At 48.2% G+C, this 21,547-nt stretch overlaps 1 protein-coding gene across 2 annotated transcripts; it reads left to right on the top strand.

The window, feature by feature from the left end:
• Positions 1-1,381: 1,381 nt before the first annotated feature.
• Positions 1,382-18,552, top strand: LOC144723402 (uncharacterized). 2 transcript variants are annotated; one of them, XM_078602165.1, is made up of 7 exons: positions 1,382-1,435; positions 6,313-6,804; positions 7,113-7,202; positions 8,481-8,684; positions 10,376-10,492; positions 14,057-14,362; positions 16,326-18,552. In XM_078602165.1, the coding sequence occupies exons 2-7, from the start codon at positions 6,342-6,344 to the stop codon at positions 16,946-16,948; spliced, it is 1,803 nt and encodes a 600-aa protein (XP_078458291.1). In that variant the 5' UTR covers positions 1,382-1,435; positions 6,313-6,341; the 3' UTR covers positions 16,949-18,552. The 2 variants fall into 2 exon arrangements, with proteins under 2 accessions (XP_078458291.1, XP_078458292.1); XM_078602166.1 differs by lacking the exon at positions 1,382-1,435 and having other exon boundaries at positions 3,630-6,804.
• Positions 18,553-21,547: the final 2,995 nt, after the last annotated feature.

Below are 21,547 nucleotides of genomic sequence, written 5' to 3'. Positions count from 1 at the left end.
GTCGCTCCATTCGAAGCTCCGGATCTCAGCCACAGTTATGCCCTCCATTCTCTATGCTTAATAAACGTGGAGCCCTATAAAGGGAGATCTGTGCTAGTTTTACTCATTCAGGCTGGCCTGCCTATGATACATCCTGGCTTTAACCAGACTGGATTGTGTGAGGAGCTCACAGATCCTTGAAAGATCTAGACAGTATCATTGGTGTCGTCTCGTACTCCCGTCCCCTTTATAAAGCCACATACGCAGAATCCAGAGTGGTCCAGATGTATTGTGACTCCCAATTAATGGGCCCCTAGAACATTTTTCATTTGCATATTTATTTCCGTTTGAAATTAACTTAACTTTTCTTTTTCCTATAAATGTCATTGTTTGTCTGTCTGTGTGTGTGGGGTTTAGTCAACATTACCTTGCAAGGATTATTTAACATCGCCTTGCTAGGCACGCTGAGGAAAGGCTTGCGGAGCCCCAATGCGGTTTCAGGAAAGGGCGGTCCTGCACAGATGCCGTATTTTCTCTCCGTCTGCTATAGCAGAGGTGTAGGGAATTCCAACAAGACCTACATCTCTGCTTTATTGACCTGGTCAAGGCCTATGATACCATCAGTAGGGCTGGGCTCTGGGTTGTTCTTCGTGCTTTCGGAGTCCCTGACTCTCTGCTCACGATCATTAAGGACTTTGATGATGGTGAGCGGGCCCGGGTAAAACTACGTGGCCGGGAGTCAGAGCCTTTCCCTGTACATCATGGGGTGCGACAGGGATGTCCTCTGGCTCCAACATTATTTAACATTTATTTTGACCACGTAGTTCGTGAAGCCTTCAATAGCTGTACCGGGGGAATTTCCATTTGGTACAGATATAATGGGAGGCTGATCGATGCCCGGGTGCGATCAAGGGATGTTATGTATGCCGATGATTTGGTAATAGCTGCTCATTCAGAGGAGGAGTTGGAGACGCTGCTGCTGAGACTGGAGCGTGTGTGTCGATGTCTGTGTGTGTGCAAGTCGATGTGTGTGTGTGTTTTTTTTGCCCGGGCAACGCCGGGTACTTCTCGCTAGTAAACATATAAAGTTTTAGAGAATTAAATGAGGGTCACAAGACATCTGGTCCACCCTGCACAATTTTACCAATATTTTGCACTCCTATCGTGTTTGTGCATTGTTTGTTGTTGTAAAGTTCTGACCGAGCCCTACCGGACATCTGTGAAAAAGAGCTTTGCAGCTCATCGGATTCCTCCACTATGAACACAGATTTTGATTCTGATTCAATTGACGCAAGCGTTGGGCATAGCACCCCTGTCACGTGACAGCGTGGCTGCCCCACAAGACACCGCCCATGGCGTGACACGTGACCTCCGCGGGGGGGAAGGGGTGGAGGGGGTGAAGGGGGTATCGTCACTTCCGGGAGGCGGTGGTGGCGGTGGTCACGTGGCGCTCGCGGTGAGTGGCGAGGTGGCTGTGGTGGTGGCGGCCTTGGTGGTCGTGGCGGCGCTGAGTTGTCTCACGCCGGGCTCACGCCGTGGTGACGAACTGAGACCCACACCCCCCTTACGGTGGCGGTTCCGTGCGTCCATGACTGTCCCGGCACCCCCCCTCACCTCCGCGCTGGGCCAACTCTGCCTAACCTGAGCAGCGCGGGGGAGACAAAGGCGGTCGGGGGTAGCACCCTCCAACACCCCCGTGGGAGCACAGGGGGTGGGGGTGCTCCAGGTTAATGGTGGGGTGGCTACAGCGGTCGTGAGCCTGCGGTGTAACATCACGTCTCTGTGGCGGGCCCATTCTGAACGAGGTGTTGGGCAGTCGATTTATGGGGGGGGGGCGGCGCCTCGGGGTCGGTCGAGCGCTGGGACGGAGTCGGTGGTTGCCTGGGGTTGCTCGGCCCAACGCGTTCCTCAGTTGAATCGCATTATTTGTAGTGGAGGAATCTGATGAGCTATAAAGTTCCCGTTCACAGGTGGCCAGGAGGGGCGGTCAGAACGTAACACCAACAAACAATACAACAACAAATACAATAATACAACAACAATACAACTACAACAAAATACAACAAACAATACAACAACAACAAACAATACAACAACACGATAGGACATTGTACGGGGTGGTCCAGTTGTCTCGGGACCCTCATTTAATTAAAAAAAACGAATATATATTTTTAAAGAGTAAGGTGTATTTAAAACAAATTAATATGCAAATGAGACAAATGTTCGTGGGGTCGATTATTGTTGCCGCGATACCGTGATCACGACACCCACCAGTCACATGACCCCACGTGACCCTCTCCCTTTGTTGACCTCGCGGGCACCGCGCTGGGGGTCAACTTCGCGTGCGAGTGGAGGTCGACGCGCACCTCGAGCAGCCTCGTGCGCCCCCCATTCGCAACCTCACAACCAAAGACAAAGATCCCCCGTGTAGCTTTAACGGACTGTCGGGGCCAAGTGCTGTTAGCGAGCGCCTATGAAGGTCGGCACGGCGCACGAGGGAGGGGGGTGGCCAGCCCCTCGTGGCGATGTTTACACACCGCACCAGGGACGCATTTGAGGCGGAGTCGACCTCGAGGAGGCCCAGGACCGGTTCTAATAAAAGGCACCATTGTTGGCCGGATGGCCGCGCGCTACCCGCTACACCACCTCACAGCAGCCACACGCCGGTCTGCAGCTGTGCTGTAGAATGTTAACGATTGTTGTCAAACCTTGAACCCCGACAGAGCCATGCAGGGGATGCTGCGCTCCCTGGAAGTTGCGTGCAGGCGAACTTCCAGTCCCCCCTCGCCGTCTCATTCATTTCCCTCGCAGCTGAAGTGACCCGAGCAGAGTTGATGCCTCGCGTGCAGCATCTAATTAGTGCAGCTGCACATCACCGACTTGTCTAATTAATGCAGCTGCCTCTAACTGATTTGTCTAATTAGTGCAGCTGCACCACACTGACTTGTCTAATTAGTGCAGCTGCCTCTAACTGACTTGTCTAATTAGTGCAGCTGACTATAACTGACTTGTCTAATTAGTGCAGCTGCCTCTAACTGACTTGTCTAATTAGTGCAGCTGCACCTCACTGACGTGTCTAATTAGTGCAGCTGCACCTCACTGACTTGTCTTATTAGTGCAGCTGCCACTCACTGACTTGTCTAATTCGTGCAGCTGCACTCACTGACTTGTCTAATTAGTGCAGCTGCACTCACTGACTTGTCTAATTAATGCAGCTGCCTCTAACTGACTTGTCTAATTAGTGCAGTTGCACTCACTGACTTGTCTAATTAGTGCAGCTGCCTCTAACTGACTTGTCTAATTAGTGCAGCTGCACTCACTGACTTGTCTAATTAGTGCAGCTGCCTCTAACTGACTTGTCTAATTAGTGCAGCTGCACTCACTGACTTGTCTAATTAGTGCAGCTGCATCTCACTGACTTGTCTAATTAGTGCAGCTGCACTCACTGACATGTCTAATTCGTGCAGCTGCACTCACTGACTTGTCTAATTAGTGCAGCTGCACTCACTGACTTGTCTAATTAGTGCAGCTGCACTCACTGACTTGTCTAATTAATGCAGCTGCCTCTAACTGACTTGTCTAATTAGTGCAGCTGCACTCACTGACTTGTCTAATTAGTGCAGCTGCACTCACTGACTTGTCTAATTAGTGCAGCTGCCTCTAACTGACTTGTCTAATTAGTGCAGCTGCACTCACTGACTTGTCTAATTAGTGCAGCTGCATCTCACTGACTTGTCTAATTAGTGCAGCTGCACTCACTGACTTGTCTAATTAGTGCAGCTGCACCTTACTCATAGGGCTGTGCCTGTGTGTCTCGAGAGACAATTCTTTCACGCCTTACGTGGTCAGCTGTAGGTTTTGCAGCGCCTAGAATGACTTAGTAGGCCAATCCTTGAGTGGCAATTCTTGCCACAGCAATTGCAAATGAATGTGGTGGCAGCTCCAGAGGTATTTATTGCTTTTTCTTTACGTCGCTCCCTCTTGGTCTGCCAAGCAGTGTGTATTTTCTCCTCGCCTCTCCTGAAGCCTGTTTTCACAGCCTGCTGCCAGCTGAGTCGGTCACCGACAGTTTTCTCCCAGTCGTCTGGGTTGATGTCGCAGCTCTTCATGTCCCGTTTACAGACATTTTTGAAGCGCAGGACTGGGCGACCAGTGGCCCGTATGCCTGATGTCAGCTCGCCGTACAAGACATCCTTGGGTATCCTGCCATCCTGCATGCGGCGCACGTGTCCAAGCCATCTCAGGCTGGCCCCTGTGCTGGATTTAAGGGGGGCAGTTCTCCTGATGTTTGGACCAAAGGCTGTCTTGATGCCTTCATACATGGCACGGATATTGCCAGTGTCAGAGGCGAGTTGGATCCTACTGCTGAGGTTCAGCCAGTAGTTGTTGGCGCAGCGTCTGGCGGTCGTTTGAGCTGCACTGGTGGGTAGCTTTCAGAGCCCTTAAAGATCCTGTACTTGGGACTTGCTTGTATTTCAGGAGCGCCATGCGCTTGGCTTGGAGGATGGGTTCCAATATAGCCAGGTGTTCCTCAAACCAGTCTGTGTTCTGCCTTGTCTGCTTGTCGAAGTTATTGATGGCTGCATTGAAGATGGCGTTTCTGATGTACGCCCACTTTGTCTCCACGCTTCCATCTGGTGTGTCGTGTAGGGACTGCTCAAGGCTGTGTTGGAATGATTGAGTGAGCTCTGGGAGGGAGGTATTGGCAGAGGTGATGCGTAGGTAGCGCTTTTGTTTGAGGTGGTGTATCTTTTTGGGGCGTAGTCTGACCTTGCTGGATACCAGCAAGTGATCGGTGTCTCACAGACTGCACTGTGGTAGCTGCGTGTGATGAGTACTGAGTTGAGGAGGGCTCGTTGGGTGATGACGAGGTCCAGTTGGTGCCAATTAAGAGACCTTGGATGTCTCCATGATACTTTATGGCATGGTTTTGTGAGAAAGAATGAGTTTGTGATACAGAGATTGTGGTATGAACAAAGCTCCAGTAGTCTTTGGCCACTGGCATTCATCTTTCCGATGCCGTGATAGCCAAGGCATGCGGGCCACACGTCGTGGTCAGCCCCAACCCTTGCATTGAAGTCTCCCAACAGAAACGTGCTCAGAGCTGGGGATTTTGCTACTAATATTGTGAAGCTCTTCATAGAACTGGTCATGAATCTCCGGAGGTGAATAGAGTGTTAGGTGGCCGAGGAGTGTCCTCTCCCCATTTTTGCACCTCTTGTTGGGGCAAAGCCCGGGAAGGTTATTCTGGAAATCCTGGGTTTGCCCATGCGTCAGGATCCCCCCATCAGCCCTGCTGGTGAGGTCCAAACGAGTGCGTAGCACGACGTTTGGTGCCAGTTTGGCTGCAGGGGCTGCCGGGAATGTGCCGCTGTGCGTCACAAAACCGCCTGAGGGGCCCCACTCCTGATTTCCTGTTGGGGTTTACTCCCTTAGCCATTGACTCTCCCGAGACGCTCACGAGGCAGTGAGAAAACCGCGTAACCCTGGGAGGGGCCCTTACCAGGTACTGACAGCCGGGCCAGCTGTGCCTGGGACTCGCGCAAGGCAGGGTCATCACCCCCTGAGGTAGTTTATCACAAACTACCCGCTCCCACGCCTTACTGACTTGCCTAATTAGTGCAGGTGCTCCTCACTGACTTGCCAATTAGTACAGGCAGCGAACAAGAGCGATATGTTAAGCACATGCCTAGTGGCCTGCTGGGTTTATGAAGCGGGTACCGTAAAAGTGTCTCACATCCTACGGAGCAAATTCTCTCACCGCTCGAGGAAAGTTGATGGCTCCTGAGTGTGCACGAGGAGAACTGAGGTGGCCAGGTTGCCCCTCGACATGGACGGAGGCGATCGCGCCCAGAACCTTTCCCAGCAACAACATTTGCCAGGGACTTATCTATCTTATCCAGACAATCTGGGTCTTCTGTCAGACTTTGCATCAGAGTAATCTTGGGTTTCTATAGAGGCTAAGAATTAATCTTGAGTTCGGTGTTAGAGCACTGTGTGGCATACTGTAGACGTTCTTTGTAAGAAATCGTAGGTTAACGATGAATGATGTTTCCAATAAATGTGTCGTTGTGGTCTCTCATACAATAAATGCACAATCTAATTTTAAAGGTCTTAGTCGAGTAGACCAGGGCTTTCCCAGTCTAGCAACAGGCTTCATTGTTCACTGCAGGATAATTGGATATTGGTAAATGCACTGTCACTCAGGATCTGATCCAATCTGAGTGTTTATAAATTTCGATATCTAAGCTGCTTCAGCTGCATCATGACATACTTGCCTTACATTGGTCTTTGCATGCGGTGTCCCGGTGAACTGATGTTTCCACGCTGCAGGTCGGTGAGGTGGTCCGGCGTTGCTTGCCATGGCTATGCTTGAAGTCTCCATCAATCCCAGAGAAGACTTCTCCGGGTGGCTGTCCGCCCACGGCGTGAGCGCACGCGCCGTCGAGGCCGTGGACGCGGAGCTCGGCGTCGCCGACTATGAATCCTTCCTGGCCTGCGTCGAGCAGCCGCAGATCCGTGCTGAGTTCCTCTCTGCCGCCAAGCAGAGGCTGCCTTTCGCTTTCTACGCCGCAGTGCGCAGAGCCACAGAAGCGCTGCTTACCAAGCGACAGGAGAGAAGCGGCAGGTTTTCCCTGCTGCCCGGGTCTCACTCCGGCCCCCCGCTGCAGCCTTTTCTCAGTGGATTGTTGGAAGCCATCGTTCTTATGCTCAGCACCCTGAGCCAGGAGCTGCAGCAGTCGGCGGAGAGGTTCAGCTGTCTGGAGCCTGCGCTCTACATGGACACGCTGGAGGACCCGGATGCTGGAGTCTGCTCAAACGCAGGTGATGGAGGGACTGTGGAATTTACTGTTTAGTTGAATACATCGTGTTGCAGAGTTGAATGTGTACAGTATTTGTTGACGTTTGCAGATATTCACAATCGTGCCATACCATAAGTTAATGTGATGTCATTGGAAGCGTTTGTTCAAAACGGTTTGATGGTCTGCCTGCAAAAAATGATTTGTTGATGATCGGTGTTTGGAATACCACCTTTATGGTGTACACAATCACACGTTTCGACTTCAATCTGATGCACTCTAATCATGCATGAAATATGCTGGGTCTCTTTCGTGGTGTCTCATTGAAACAAGCTGAGGAATATGAGACTTTGGCCGATCCGTGCATGACGGAAGATTCTCAAGATGCGCACGAGGAGAACATGGAGGCGCTGCTGGAGCCAGGTAAATATCGAAGTGACATGGGTGTGTTTCTTTGTTTTTTTTGTAATCATAACATCTGTAGAATGTTTGAAGCTGTAGTTCTTGGGTGGAATTCGTGATGACTTGCACAGCCACTCTCTTCCGATACATGGCATGAGTCATGATCAGCACTCGGTAACCATGGAGAGTAAATGTCCGATTACGGTCAGTTCTGGTGCCAGAACATCATTTGTTTGATTGTTAAAATTAGGCCGAACACGAATACTAAAAAATAGATTAGTATTTTGCGAAATTCAAAAGTGAAGAGAAAATATAATGGTAAGCGTTGATGCTGAATTGTGTTAAAAATATGAATTTAACGGCCTTAGGGGTGCAAGAATGCATCGATTCGTCTGCGTATTGACCGTTAAGGCCCACGATACACACCAAGTCACACGTAATCACAAACGTGTTTTTAATTTGTACAAACTACATCCGGATTATATGTGCATGTTACTTTAATGCTAATCAAGTGAAAGAACTACAAATGAGACACAAACAGATAATACAATGGATGGTAAAAGTAGCTGATCGAATGGTGACAAGATGTTAACTACCTCACCTGGCATACAAGAGTACATGGGTTCAATCCCGACCCTGACACCTACTATATGTTTGGAGTTTGCATGTTCTCCCCATGGTCGGATGGCTTTTTCTCCACATTTAGAATCAACATGCATTTAGAGAATTCGGCTGCTATAAATTTCTACATGATAAGCCATTTTGTTGAGCTATCATTTGTGGCCAGTTTGCTTCTGAAAAAATTAACCCGTAAAAACAAAGTTTTTCACTATAAATTCTTTATATGCGTGGCGGCTAGAGTCCTCTCGTCCTCTGGCTTGAGATGGCTGCCACCTATGGGTCAGATGATTGCCTGCCACCATTAAGCAATTGGTAATTAAATAAAATTTATTTTTTCCTAAAAGTGTAAAATTTTGGAAAAAAAATTTCAAGAAAATAAATTGTCATGCACAACGAGTCTGTGTGCAAAATGTCAGCTCGATTGGATCACGGGAAGTGGGTTAAAAAACGACCGAAAGATTTGCACGGTCGTAAGCGCGCAAGCAAGTGAACTTAATATAAAGGATTTAAAAAGAGAAACATAGCAGCTTAGTGGTAAATAAAAGATAATAGTTTATATAGTTTAGACTTGCTTGAGTGGAGAATCGTGACTCGTTTAACTCCGAGTATTAATCGTGCAGAACTCTGTGAATGATTCAAATGTTGCTGCGCATACCAATGAATAATTTCTCGTTTCAGGCCCCACGAGGATTTTTGTGAAAAAAGACGACAGCTTGCCCAGGGGAATGGCCTCGCCTCGAGAGAAGGCCCCAGGTCCCGCAAGGCTGTCGCCGGCGCTGGAGGTCACTCTTGGAGACATTAAAACACCCGAAACGTTGGTGGAGGTAAAAGTCGAAAAAGATGACATCTCAAGAGACGATTCGTTTGGAGGGTCCCCAATAGGTATGGTGTCGCATGCTTTAATTGTTTTGTGTAAATATTTATCGACAACGTTTCATTGCCTGCATGTCGGAGTCTACCTCACGACCGGGTGATTAACCGGTCATTTGCCTCAGCAGTAGATTGAGCGGCTATGAGGTCAAATCCTGGTTGTGGGTTCACTCGGCTCCATTCCTTCACTGTAGCAAGATGTTAACTACCTAACCTGGTATACAGGAGGTCCTGGATTCAATCCTGACGTCGAGGGACGGAAGCTCACCTTGTATTGTCACGTCAACCATTCGCTTGTCTTCCATTCAAGCGATTATTAGAACTTCCTGAACACCGTAACATGGGGTTGCTGAAGCGTATATGTTACTTGTGCAAAAATCTAATATATTGGACGTGGCGTGTATTAAACCACCCGAGTCATGTGCTAGCTGTTGTTTTGAGCAGCAATATATGAACACGCATTGTTAGTCTTGTGTTGAACATTTGTCGGTGACAGCCTTGTCACATCCGCCTATCTATATGCATGCAAACGGACTTTGCAATGTTGCAGCATTCATGTGAATGGAGTCGTTTGCCTTATTGTTTTACTTCTAAAAATATTTTCCCAAGCCTGCTGCTTCTATGCTGTTGTGCAGTGTGGGTACAAGTTTTATGATTATTCCACTTGTATACCCAAGTGGAATAATTATCAATGCTCTTTTTCAGGACAGCTTCTTAAGTTTTACAGCAGGGGGCGACAATTGCCGTGTGATTTCCTCATTCAGTAATTTGCTGGTAGTTATTAAAATTTGGGGACATTTTCATAATGCCACCGGTGCAACGCGCTACTCCTCTTCAATTGACATCTCGGGATCTTTAACGTCCACTACAAAGCAGATGGCGCCAAGCATTTGATGGTTTCTACACACGGCAGAATGAACAAGAGCGGCCTGCCGGGTTGGAACTGCGAACCTCTGCCGTGTCACCACCCCACTAGATCCGGCTAGTGCCGTGTTGCTGGCGTATCCACAATCCCTTACGTTTCCCACTCCTTCCTTGTTCTTGGCTGTGCCCTGCATTATCTCGCCTACAGGGAAAATGTTCGTAGTTGATGCAAACGTTTGTAGGTGACGTGGGGGTAGACGTGGCGCGCCGATCGTTTTGGACAATGCGTGGGCAATGCATCCGATCCCCTGGGTTCATTTCCTGCACTTGTACTCTCTCAATGTTGCTCCCTTCTACGCTGGCCAACTCGCCCCGCGTTCCCATTGCCTTGACGCTGGCCACGGTGCTCCTCGGAGGCATGCAGCAGGTGCTTGCCTCCGTGGATGAGCCAAGTCTCTTTTTGGTTCCGCTGCGAGAAATGCACTTATGTTTGTTGAACTTCTTTTGTACCGTTACATAGCCAACCGTGCTAATCGGAGGTGCGGGAAAATTGTCCCTTCCACGCTGTGAAAGTATGGACCGAAGTAAAATAACGTGCTAGTTATCGCCAAGAGGGAAGTGGACTTTGGAGCACCAGGTCTGACTTGCCGATGCCGATGAGCACCACCGTGTGCTGGGTTGAGCGGCTGATGCGGTGCCCATTGCTTTACCGCTTGCTGCACGGTCGCCCGAGTGGCTATTGGGTTCGTTACCCAGAGTAGTTTGTTTTGTGGAAGTGCTGCGAGGCTTCTTCTAATCGGCCCGTGATGGCAAGGAAATGGTACCGCTATCTATCGCAGATGAAATGTTTGATGCCGTGGCCCAATGTGGAGATCTAAACGATGGCGAAGAACACGACAACCCAGAGCGTCGTGCGTGGAACCTCGACGCAGAAGCAGGTGTCATCATACACGTTGGTGAGTCGGTGATTTCCTGTGTTTGTTGTAAAGATTTTGTGTGGAATTTTCACAATGAAAACTTTTTAATAAATGTGAGCAAGGTTTTAAGAGGTATAAATAAATGAATTTATAATCTTCAAAAACTAAATAACAAAAGTAATTTTCTGCTGTAGGCTTAGGTGGGATCCATGAAAGCTATATCGGAACCAGATCTTATTGGGTATACAGAGTTCTAAAACTATACATTTTTAAAACTAAACTTTTTTAATATTACCAGGTAAGGCCCACTGAGCTATATAGTTATTTTTCAGAAGCGACCAGGCCACCAATGATAGTTCAACGATGTGGTTTACAATTCAGTCTGCCTCAGCAGCAGACCATGCTTTCCCACCTGATGATGGATACTTGTGTTGCGCCCGAAACGTCGTGATTTATTTTATTTTATACCTACGTGACTTGACAGAAAGAACCAAAGAGTATGGCTTACAATTATGTGAAAATGTATTGCAGCCAAATACTCTAAATGCATGTTTCTAAATGTGGGGGGAAAAATCCACACGACCAAGAGGAGAGAGATATATGCAAACTCCAAATTTACAACAGGCGTCAGATTTGCGATTGAACCCACGACCTGTATACCAGGCGAGGAAGTTAACATCTCGCCACGACAACTCCAGAGTAGGAGCATTTTCACAGTATCGTGACTCAACGTGTACCGTGGTACAGGGAATATAAACGTACATAAACACGTAGGAATACGTAGACATTGTACACTCACGTGTGTGTTGCATACAGCCAGAATGACCGTCGTCAGGGTGTCTGTAGAGGTCGATACTGCTGTACAATAAAGTTACATTTTTATATCGTTCCGTCATTGATGCAAATCGCATATCAAGGCTGTAGTAATTGTAGCGCTGCACAGTTTTAGAGGACCAGAAAGGCAGCCGGCACCGGCCCTACCAACAATTTCCCAAGCTCTGTGGTCCTATATTGGGATGTTTATCCACTCCATTAATACGTGTTTATATGCTAACTAGCGGTATGTACCGGCGTTGCTCGGGCGAAAAAGGCAGACACACACATGGACTTACACACAGACATTGACCCACACACATAGAAACACATTGACTTAGAGATACACACATATATGGTTAAACCCAGGATGGATCGTTAGCAGGCCAGCCTAAATGTTTCTAACCGGCGAAGATGTTCCATTAGGGCGGTGCACGTTTTGCAAGCGTAGAGAAGGGAGGGAATTACCGTGGCCGAGAAGACCTAAAGCTTCGTGCGGAGTAAGAGACCAGGTATCTTCCACACAGTGTAACGCAACCGATGAAAAGATAATGGCGCTCGACTGATTTGGAGTGAGACCTCTGCTGTTAAACCGGAGCCACTCATAAGCACACTGGGCAGGTATGGGAATCTCGGCAATCTCTCCACAACTGCCGCATCACCAATTGTGAGTTGTGGGGGTGGATTGTTCGATGGTACAAAATACCCAGGCAGGTGCTTAGTTTTGGTGGGGCTGATGGTAAGGCCCCACCTCTTAGTGGCAAGCTCCAAGTTCAGCAGCAGTGCCTCCAACTCCTCTTCTGAGTGAGCAGCAATGACCAGAGAATCGGCATACCTAACATGGTTGAGCAATAGGGAGTCATCCCTTGACCGCACCCGGGCATTGATCAGCCTCCCATTGTTTCTGTACCACATGGTAATTCCTCAGGTACAGCCATTGAAGGCTTGACGAACTACGTGGTCAAAAGATATGTTAAATAATGAGGGAGCCAGAGGACATCCCTGTCACACCCCAAGGTGTACAGGGAATGGCTCTGACTCCTAGGCAGGTAGTTTTACCCGTGTCCGTTCACCATCATGAAGATCTTTGATGATCATGAGCAGCTGGTCAGGGACTCCGAAATCATGAAGAACAACCCAGAGGCCACGCCTACTGATGGTATCATAGGCCTTGAGCAGGTCAATAAAGCACATTCAGTCACACGCACACATGGACCTACAGACACGCAAATAAATGGACTTACACTGACTGACATGGAGCCACGCACACAAAGCGACTAACACAGATGCCCATGGACTGACACACACAGACATATCGACTCACACACACAAACACATGGACTTACACACACACATATGGACTCACACACGCATAGACATGCACTTTAGATACACACACATGGAGTTACACACATATATCGACGTACACACATACAGCGACTCACAAACACACACATCGACTCACACACAGACATACGTGGACTGACACACACAATGACGTAAACACACATGTACTTACACACATACATATCGACTAAGACACACACACATGGACTTACACACACACATACATAGACTGACACACACATTGCCCTACACACACATAGACATATGGACTGTGACACACAGACATCTACTTTAGATACACACACATAGATTAACACACACACATCGACTGACACACAGACACACAAACGCACATTGACTTGCACGCACATCGACTCATACACACGGATTCACTTAGACACACACACAGCGACTGATACGCGCACAAATGGACTGACACACACACACACACAAACACTTGTACGTACGCACACATGGGGCGTTGTCCATTTGAAAAAGACAGACACACACATGGACTTACACACAGACATGGAGCCACACACATAGAAACCCATCGACTCACATGCACACAAACATTATCATTGTAATATTTGTAAACTTATTTGTTTAATAATAGTAAACAATAAACCTTCAGTTCTTAGCGAAAGATGCAATTAAATTGTACTTGACATTGGCGTGCTGACGCGCCGTCCCGTGCAGAGCCCGCGGCCTCGCCTAGATTGGCAAGCCGGAGGAGGTGAGACATTGCCAGGCTGCGGGCTGGGCCGCTACTCCCGCCCCCCCCCACCATCCCCGCGCCCTCGCCAGAATAATACTATGTATGCGCTTTAATAATTTAAATTAATATCTAAGGACTTTATAGCAGTGACTGCACGCATTGGGGTGGGGTGGGGAAGAGGACATCACACTGTGAAGAGAAATGGGCAGCGTGATTTGTATATTTATTCCATGTTAAACACGTAAAATAAAATGTCCCCGTGAGCTGGAGCGAACGCGCTTCACTTGGCAGGGTCCGCCCCCCCCCCACGCAATTGTCGTGAGTTGGTACAGTCGATGTCGCGCAATGAGTAAATAATTAAAATAAGAATGGCACTAATTCGTTAATTAAACGACTTTTAAATTTACGGACGTGAAAACGGAATAGCCTATTCCCACCACGGGGCTTAGGGCGTGCCGGCTGCCAAATTATTTCGGTCTTAAACCCCACCGTCCGAGAGCCAAATCCCCCGCAAGCGCAAGCGCGCGGAGACTTTTATATATAAGATTTATAAATATATATACATTTTTTCTTCAGATTTTGATGGAGTGTTCATTATGATTTTATTTAGATTGAAGTTTACTCATTTACGAAATCCTCTATCTTTATTATCACATGCTGTATTCTTCCATTCCGTGTGGTTTCTACAGTGCGTGTACACAAACTTGTCTTTTTTTTTTTACCAGATGACATCAAATCCAAAGAGGCTCGTTCGATGTCGATGAACGTGGAGTCCGCTGTGACGCGGTGCGGAGCGCCGGAGGAGCCTTGCGGCAACACGGGCTGCTCGGCGTCATCACTCGGGCATGACGACGCTATTTCGTGGAGTGTGCGGAAAGATTCACGGCAGAGTCTCCGCGGCCAGGAACAGTCTCGCTGCGTTGGCGCCTCGCTGCCCCGAGCGTGCGAGAGCGGCGGGCAGCACGCCCCTAGTGCCCACATCGCCAATGCCACTACCGCCACAGCGCAGCCTCTACAGCAGCACCATGCAGGTGTGCACAGCCCCCGCACGCTCGCAGCCTTGCGCTGTAGTCGCAAGCAGCAAGCGCTGTGCAAGTGCCTCTCGCTTTGACGTGGCATTGGCAGCTCCCTGTATGTATTTATGTTGAACTTTTTTTGTACACCGCACATAGCCAACCGTGCTAATTGGAGGTGCGGGGGGAGGACAACAAACTAGATGTAAAAAGCAGTTCTATCGAAATTAGTTTTCAATCTAGATAATTTAAGTTCATGGCTCCATTGGCTTCCTAATATCGGAAGGAAGAGCGTTTGAAAGCTCGCGATGCAGTGACCATCTTTGTTCGATGGTTAGCCAAAAGCTGCTGCGATGATAGTTTATTCCTTGACGAGATCAGCTCGGTATTGTGGTTCATTTGTGGCACGTGCTTTGTGTGTAATGAGTGCGACCTCATAATGTATTCGTTCGGCAACCATGCATAAGACAGCGTGTTAGCCTGGTGCGTAAAGGAATAGGAAACGGGCACTGTCCGTGTGGCCTCGCCCCTCGGATATTTGACCACAGGCACTGCCTCTCCGCAAGCACCAGAGGGAAGGAGTGCGGGGAGGAGGGTAAGGTCCTGTATTGTGTCAGGAGTGTAGGGTGTGTGGGTTCCTGCAGCGGCACACAGATTACATTTCAAAGGGTGTAGAGGGGATCCTGGCGTACTGAAGCCTACGCCCCCCCTAACAGCCCGCAGTAATTACTGTGCATGCTTAACCTAATGGCTATTGGGACGTTTCTAGACATATATTCATGCTTGTGCGGTCGTTGCGTCGGTCAGTTTAGTCTCGGCAGTTTTTTCGATGATTTTAATTTGTGTTGTGGAGTTAGAGGTCTAGTTTTACTGTTATCACTTTTATTATGATTTATTTTTTTCCCCCAGCCAATGTGTTATGTATGTGTAATGAGTCCACCAGCCAAAGTTGGGGGAGCCACACTGTTCTTTATTTTCCACGAGCTCACGCCACACATGTCCTCCTCACTCCGATCCCCACCGAGAGGCGCCACCGATAGCCCTGCCTCTTCCGGTGACGTCACCCCTCTCTTTCTGCGACGTTCTCTTTTGTTCTCGCCCCGCCTTCTCTCTCCTTTCCCTCGTGACGTCATCCTCACACGGGAACCTCGGATCACGTATTTGTACTCTGTATGTATGCTGAACTTCTTTCGCACCGTACGTAGTCAACCATGATAATCGGAGGTGGGGGGGAAGGCCAACAAACTAAACACATAAGATCCTTTAAATCCGTTTCACCTTTCATTTGTAACGGGTTTTGGAGACACTTGTAGAGGTAACTTCTTTATTACAATACAACACTCCAACAGTACTCCAACAGTCCAACACTCCAACTCTCCAACACTCCTGATACTCTGTTACAGCCTAGGTACACAGCCTAGGTACACAGCCTAGATACACAGCCTAGATACTCTACTCTGGCTACGCTCTGGAACTCGCCCTCACAAGGTCGTAGAGTCGGGAGTTCCAGAGGGTCACCACTGGCTCTCACATCTTCCCAGGGTCCTCCGATGGCTGGTCTTGGGCCTTGGGTCTTGAGCTACGACTGGCCCTGATCGTCCAGGGAGCTCCGCTTTTATGCCCAGTCCCCAACGAGGGGTGGGGCCGTGTGCGCCCCCAGATATCCCACAGAGCACACACAGCCCCCCCTTTGGCGGCGCCAAGGGGATTAAGCGCCTGGGAACTCAACGCCTGACGCCAAGAGGCTTAAGTGTCTGACCCGCCTGGGGTCCCAGAGCCCCCAGCAGCCCCTCCCTTCTTATGTCACTACACATTTTTTGATTAAGGGTCTTGAGATGCAGTTGCACCTCCGATTTGCATGGTTGGCTATGTACAGTGCGAAACAAGTTCAACATACAAACATACTTACGTACTCTACAAAAATTTAAATGTTATTGTATGAAGCGCTAAGACACAGATTTTCTGTTGTGTTTTTTTATAGAACCCAGAAGGGAGGATGGTAAGAGGAAAACGTGCACCATCGCTGGAATATACCAACAGAATGTAGCACTGTTAAACTGTTTCAGAAATGGCAGGATCGCTACGAATGACAGTGCAGCGCCTCTCGCCGACAGGGAAGCCAGCGTGATCAGACCGCACTTCCAAACAGATGCAGAAATCATCGACGCCAGAAGTCTAAACATGAACTCTGCAAGTGGAAGTGCCATACAAAATTGCGTTAAGCGCTTAAAAGTAACCGCCCCCTATATTCAAAACACATGCAGAGAAGCGGGGGAGAAGCCCTACCAGTGCAAGGTGTGTGGCCAGAAGTTCAGGGACCTGCAGTACTTTCGGAAGCACGAGCGGATCCACGCAGGAGAGGTGCTGTTTGCGTGCGAGCAGTGTGGGAAGGTGTTCCTACAGTCGTTCGACTTGATCCGGCACAAGCGCATTCACACCGGCGAGAAGCCCTTTGCATGTGCGGAGTGCGGCATGGCTTTCCGGCTCAAGCACCACCTTGTGGGCCATCAGCAAAGACACACACGTGACAAAGATAGAATCTTAGCCCATGCCAATTTGGAAAGCCTACCTCCAAGCAGTGTCATCCACACAGCTGACATTTAAACCACCAGGTAGAGAATCGAATCTGTCTGCCATTGTACCTGTCTGCCATTCATTAAGTAAACACATGTTGCTGTGGCCATGGCAATGTGGAGAGTGACACTTGATCTTCCTGTGTTACTGGTAATCACACATCTATTAATGGACATACAGAAACCTGGCAGGTGCAGCAGTTTGTTTATTTGAAGAGTTTTAGATAATGAGGGTTTGTGTCTTCATGTCTCTTGTAAGTGTCATGTATAAAAGGCTCGACAACAAGTCTTTCTTTCGTATGGTGTTTGAAAAGCAACTAGCAAAACAACTGTTGAAGTCTGGTCATCCGTTCAATGGCTTGAAGAGTTGCTTCATATACAACGCCCTTATGCCTCTGCGTTGGTATTGGAATGGTCACCCTCATTCTCCACGTGTTTCCTGTAGCACGATACCATGCATGTTGTTGGTCTTCAAGCATCTTGGAGAGGAAGTCACTTCAACGTTTAGTTGTACAATTCTCAGTGATGCGATTGCTATGTTGGCTCGGCCCTCACAGCGGTCATTTGTGATGTTGCCGGTGCTTTTATAACCGGGAGGACGATGAGTGTCATTCGTTTGCCAATTTGACATTTGTTTTCGCACACAACAAAGGTGTCGACCACGTTAATCAGGGAGACGCACAGTGTTGCTTTTATTTGAAACGTAACACTTGTACGGTATACACACTGGCCTGCTAGATCAGTGGTAATAGTGAGTAGGCAGCCCTTTAAACAGCTGGGGGGGTCAGATCCCTGACGGCTGCTGATGTCGCTGCGGCAGTTGAGGGCCTTCATAGCGGCAAAGCTGCTGGTGTGGACGAGATTTGCCCTGAGTTGTTGGAAGCGCTGGGCAGTGTAGGAGTGTCGTGGTTAACACGCCTCTTCAATGTTGTATGGAAGGCAGGTACTGTACTTCTGGATTGACAAACTGGTGTCGTGGTTACCATTTTTTTTTTAAAAGAGGACCAGAGGGTGTGCTCCAACTACAGAGGAATCGCACTCCTCACCGTCCCGGGTCAAGTTTATGCCAGAGTGCTAGAGAGGAGGTGCCTGGTAAGGATGCCTCCTGATAGACTGCCCCTGGAACTCTACCAGGAACGTCCCACTGGGCGAATACCCCGGGGCTACCCCAGGACACGCTGGCGGGACTATGTCGCTCAGCTGGCCTGGGGACGCCTGGGAATTCCCCAAGAAGAACTTGAGTCACCAGGGAAAAGGAGGTCTAGACCGCCCTACTCAGCATGCATGCTGCTGCCGCGACCCTCACCAGGACAAGCGGACTGAGGAACGAACGAAGTGTGTGGGCAGAAACCGTTTCACAGCAACGCGTTTCGTCCCGTGCCCAAGCGACTGCGCGTATGGTGATCAACTGTTGGGTCAGCGTGCACAGTTGATTGCGCGTCTTGTCATCCATCCATAAGCAATTCCTGACCATGGCAGTTCGAACACACAAGGCTGCTGCCACCGGAATTTTGACTGAAAAGCGTTTTGTCTATTTTGCATTTGTTTTCAATAATTTATGTTTTCTTGTCTAGTTTTTATTTATCAAGCATAAACCATTTCGGACTTTCCATAAAGTGTTTCCAGTTTCCCTAACCAGTGTTTATGTTGAAGTCTGTGTGATAACCATGTCGAATGTTGTGAAATTTACCTACGTATGTATGTATGTTGAACTTCTTTCGCATCACACGTAGCCAACTGTGCTAATCGGAGGTGCTTATGATGGACACACGTGCTATATCCAGTTGTTTTTTAGAAAGTTTGGATATTGTAAAATCTCATACATAGAAGAAAACTATTCTGGGTATTGATGTGAAGCAACGATTTAACTCTTCGGTTCTTTCGGTAAAGTCACGTAGAAAGAAAAAATCATAGATTAAATAATAGCATACGACGTTTCGATTGCAACACAAGCAATCATCAGGTACAAATGAAAGAGAAAACAAAACCTAGTAAACTTAGAAATATAATGTAATACAACACAGATAGTCGGCTAACATAACAGTCAACACCCTACCTGGTTGATTAGGTTCTTCCAAAGATTGCTAAATTTAAGAGAGAGATTAAACAGAACAGGAGACACAGACAGACACGTAAGCAGACAGAGATAACACAGACACAGAGAGACACACACATGGGCACAGTGCTGTGTGCCTGATGATTGCTTGTTTTGCAAACGAAACGTCGTATGCTATTATTTAATTTATTATTTTCTCTTTCTGCGTGACTTTACCAAAAGAACCAAAGAGTAATTCCTGCAGTCACGAAAGCGCCAAATCAACGATTTAACTGCTAAGAAATGAAGCTGCGCTCTACTTAAACCCGCATCCTCGTGGGAGAACAGGCGAGATTGGGGGGACATCATCGTCACAGCGGTAGCTGAAGAGGATCGTAGTGCAGTACAACTCCCCAAGGCACAGGAGCCCCGAGCAGCGGCGTTGGCCTTGCCGCAAGCTGGCAGAGGAGTGGCCACTTGGCGTGGGTTCTCTGCCGGCCAGTGGCCACCACAGCATCACTCGAGTTCTGATGACATCTACCATGCCAGCTCAGACGTTACCCTCTTTAACAACAACACGACATAATGGACATCGTTGTGGAGAATGTGTAACGATATATATAAGCAGACAATGCACCTTCCCATATCTGTATCGACACACAAAAACACGTGTTATGTCTTGTCAGCACTACGACGTGGGAGTTCATCATTTTGGCAAAATTGGTTCAGTCCAAGCCAAGTCTGGACCGGTTTCAACATACTGTACAGATGTTAAATGCTACATTTCCCTTTGGCAGGGGTTTTCAAACGTTCCCAACTTGCGACCCACCTGAGTAGCCAGATAACGTTGTGGGACCCGTGCCTAGTGAGCCAGTCTGAAAAGCAGGGTGGCTGGTGACTTCTAAGTTAGAGGCACAAGTACAAACTTAGACACATAAACACAGACACGGAGAGACATACGAAAACACTCATGCAGTTGGGCAAATTCTTGTCGTAGATCTTTGCTTGATCTTAAGATTAGGGCTCCTTTGTGGTGAGATGTTAACTACCTCGCCTGGTATGAAGGAGGTCGTGGGTTCGATCCCGACCCTGACGCCTGCTGTATTACTGGAGATTACATCTTCTCCACGTGGTCGCGTGGATTTTTCTCCGGATCTTTTGGTTTTACCCTCCACATTTAGAATCAACATGGGTTTAGAATATTTGGCTGCTATCAATTTCTGCACGATAAGCCACTTCATTGGGCTATAATTTGTGGCCAGGTCGCTTCTGAAAAAGAGCTACATAGCTCAGTTGACCTTACTTGGTAAAATAAAGAAAGTTTAGTATGAGAAAGGGATTGTGAATTCTCGCTTAAGCTCCAACGCATTTCCACCCACCCAATGGGCCCACGGCGATTTGTTGCATCGGTGTGCCCCGAAGATCGAGCAAGCTGGTAAGTGTGTGCGTGTCGTAGAATGAGACAGGTCAAGAAGCACTGCGGTACACGCAAACACAAAGATCCCCCCGTATAGCCTGAACACTGCTGAGGAAGTGCTGTTAGCGAGCAGCACCTATGAAGGCTGACACGGCACACGAGGGGGGTGGATGGCCAACACCACGCCCGGCTGCCTTTGCCTCCCTAGTGGCGATGTTTACACACCGTACCAGGTACTCGTGTGCTGTTCACAAGCTCTCCCCCCAACTCTTGTCCCCCGCCCACTCACTTTGGAAACCCGTATAAGCAGTTGCATTTTGCTTTTATTTGTATTTTATTTTTAATTTTATTTTATAATTTTTATTTTCTATCTACGTGACTTTACCGAAAGAACTAAGAATATGACATCGCTTGCAGTTTACTTGCAGCTAGTTAGAATGCCTCAAGATGGACAATTGGTTAATATATTGATGTTCATTATTCGTACATTTAGTTCTGAGAACCGTGTTGGGGTCGGGCAAGGGGGGGGGTTACTCGGTTGCAACAAAATCCAACAAGGGGGGTATCAGCAGTAGCCAAACAAGGTTGAGAACCACCATTGCTCTATGGGACACTATTGATGTGTCCCTGATTTGAAAAAAAAGCCGAATTCCCATTTGTATAGAGCGATTCCAGATGAGCATCATCGTGACTGAGTGGTTCGCCATCTAGGTAGCCAATGCATAATACAGGAATCCCATTAGAAGTTGCCACATCATTCATTGTTCAGTTTAACACGTAGGGCTTTCGCGACCGATATCATCAATATAGGTTTTTGGGTTATATCGTGTAAATATTGTAAATGTTGTGGGTTTACTCTCCAATACACCGGTGTGCTGTACTAGTGTAGGGGATGTCCCAGCCATCCTCACGCACTCAAACCACGTAGACACGCAATCTCCGCACTTAACATAGCACACACCAATCACACGCACAGAAATACACTAGACGGGGGTCGGGATTAAAGGCCACTAACGTCACATGCACACGGCGCGCGAGACGGAGATGTGTATTAGGAAGGAGGGCGGAGATGGAAGGTTTAAAAGGGGCTGTGAAACGCGTGTTCGGGGTTTTTGAGGAACGAGTGTGGCTGTGGTTTGAAAATTAAAGAAGTGCTTAACCAGTCTCCGACTCTTCAT

Source organism: Lampetra planeri, chromosome 17 (assembly GCF_965212315.1).
Source record: "Lampetra planeri chromosome 17, kcLamPlan1.2.h2, whole genome shotgun sequence".
Lineage (NCBI taxonomy): Eukaryota > Metazoa > Chordata > Hyperoartia > Petromyzontiformes > Petromyzontidae > Lampetra > Lampetra planeri.
The sequence above is the reverse complement of the archived record's forward strand: the minus strand, read 5'-3'. Positions and strand labels throughout refer to the sequence as shown.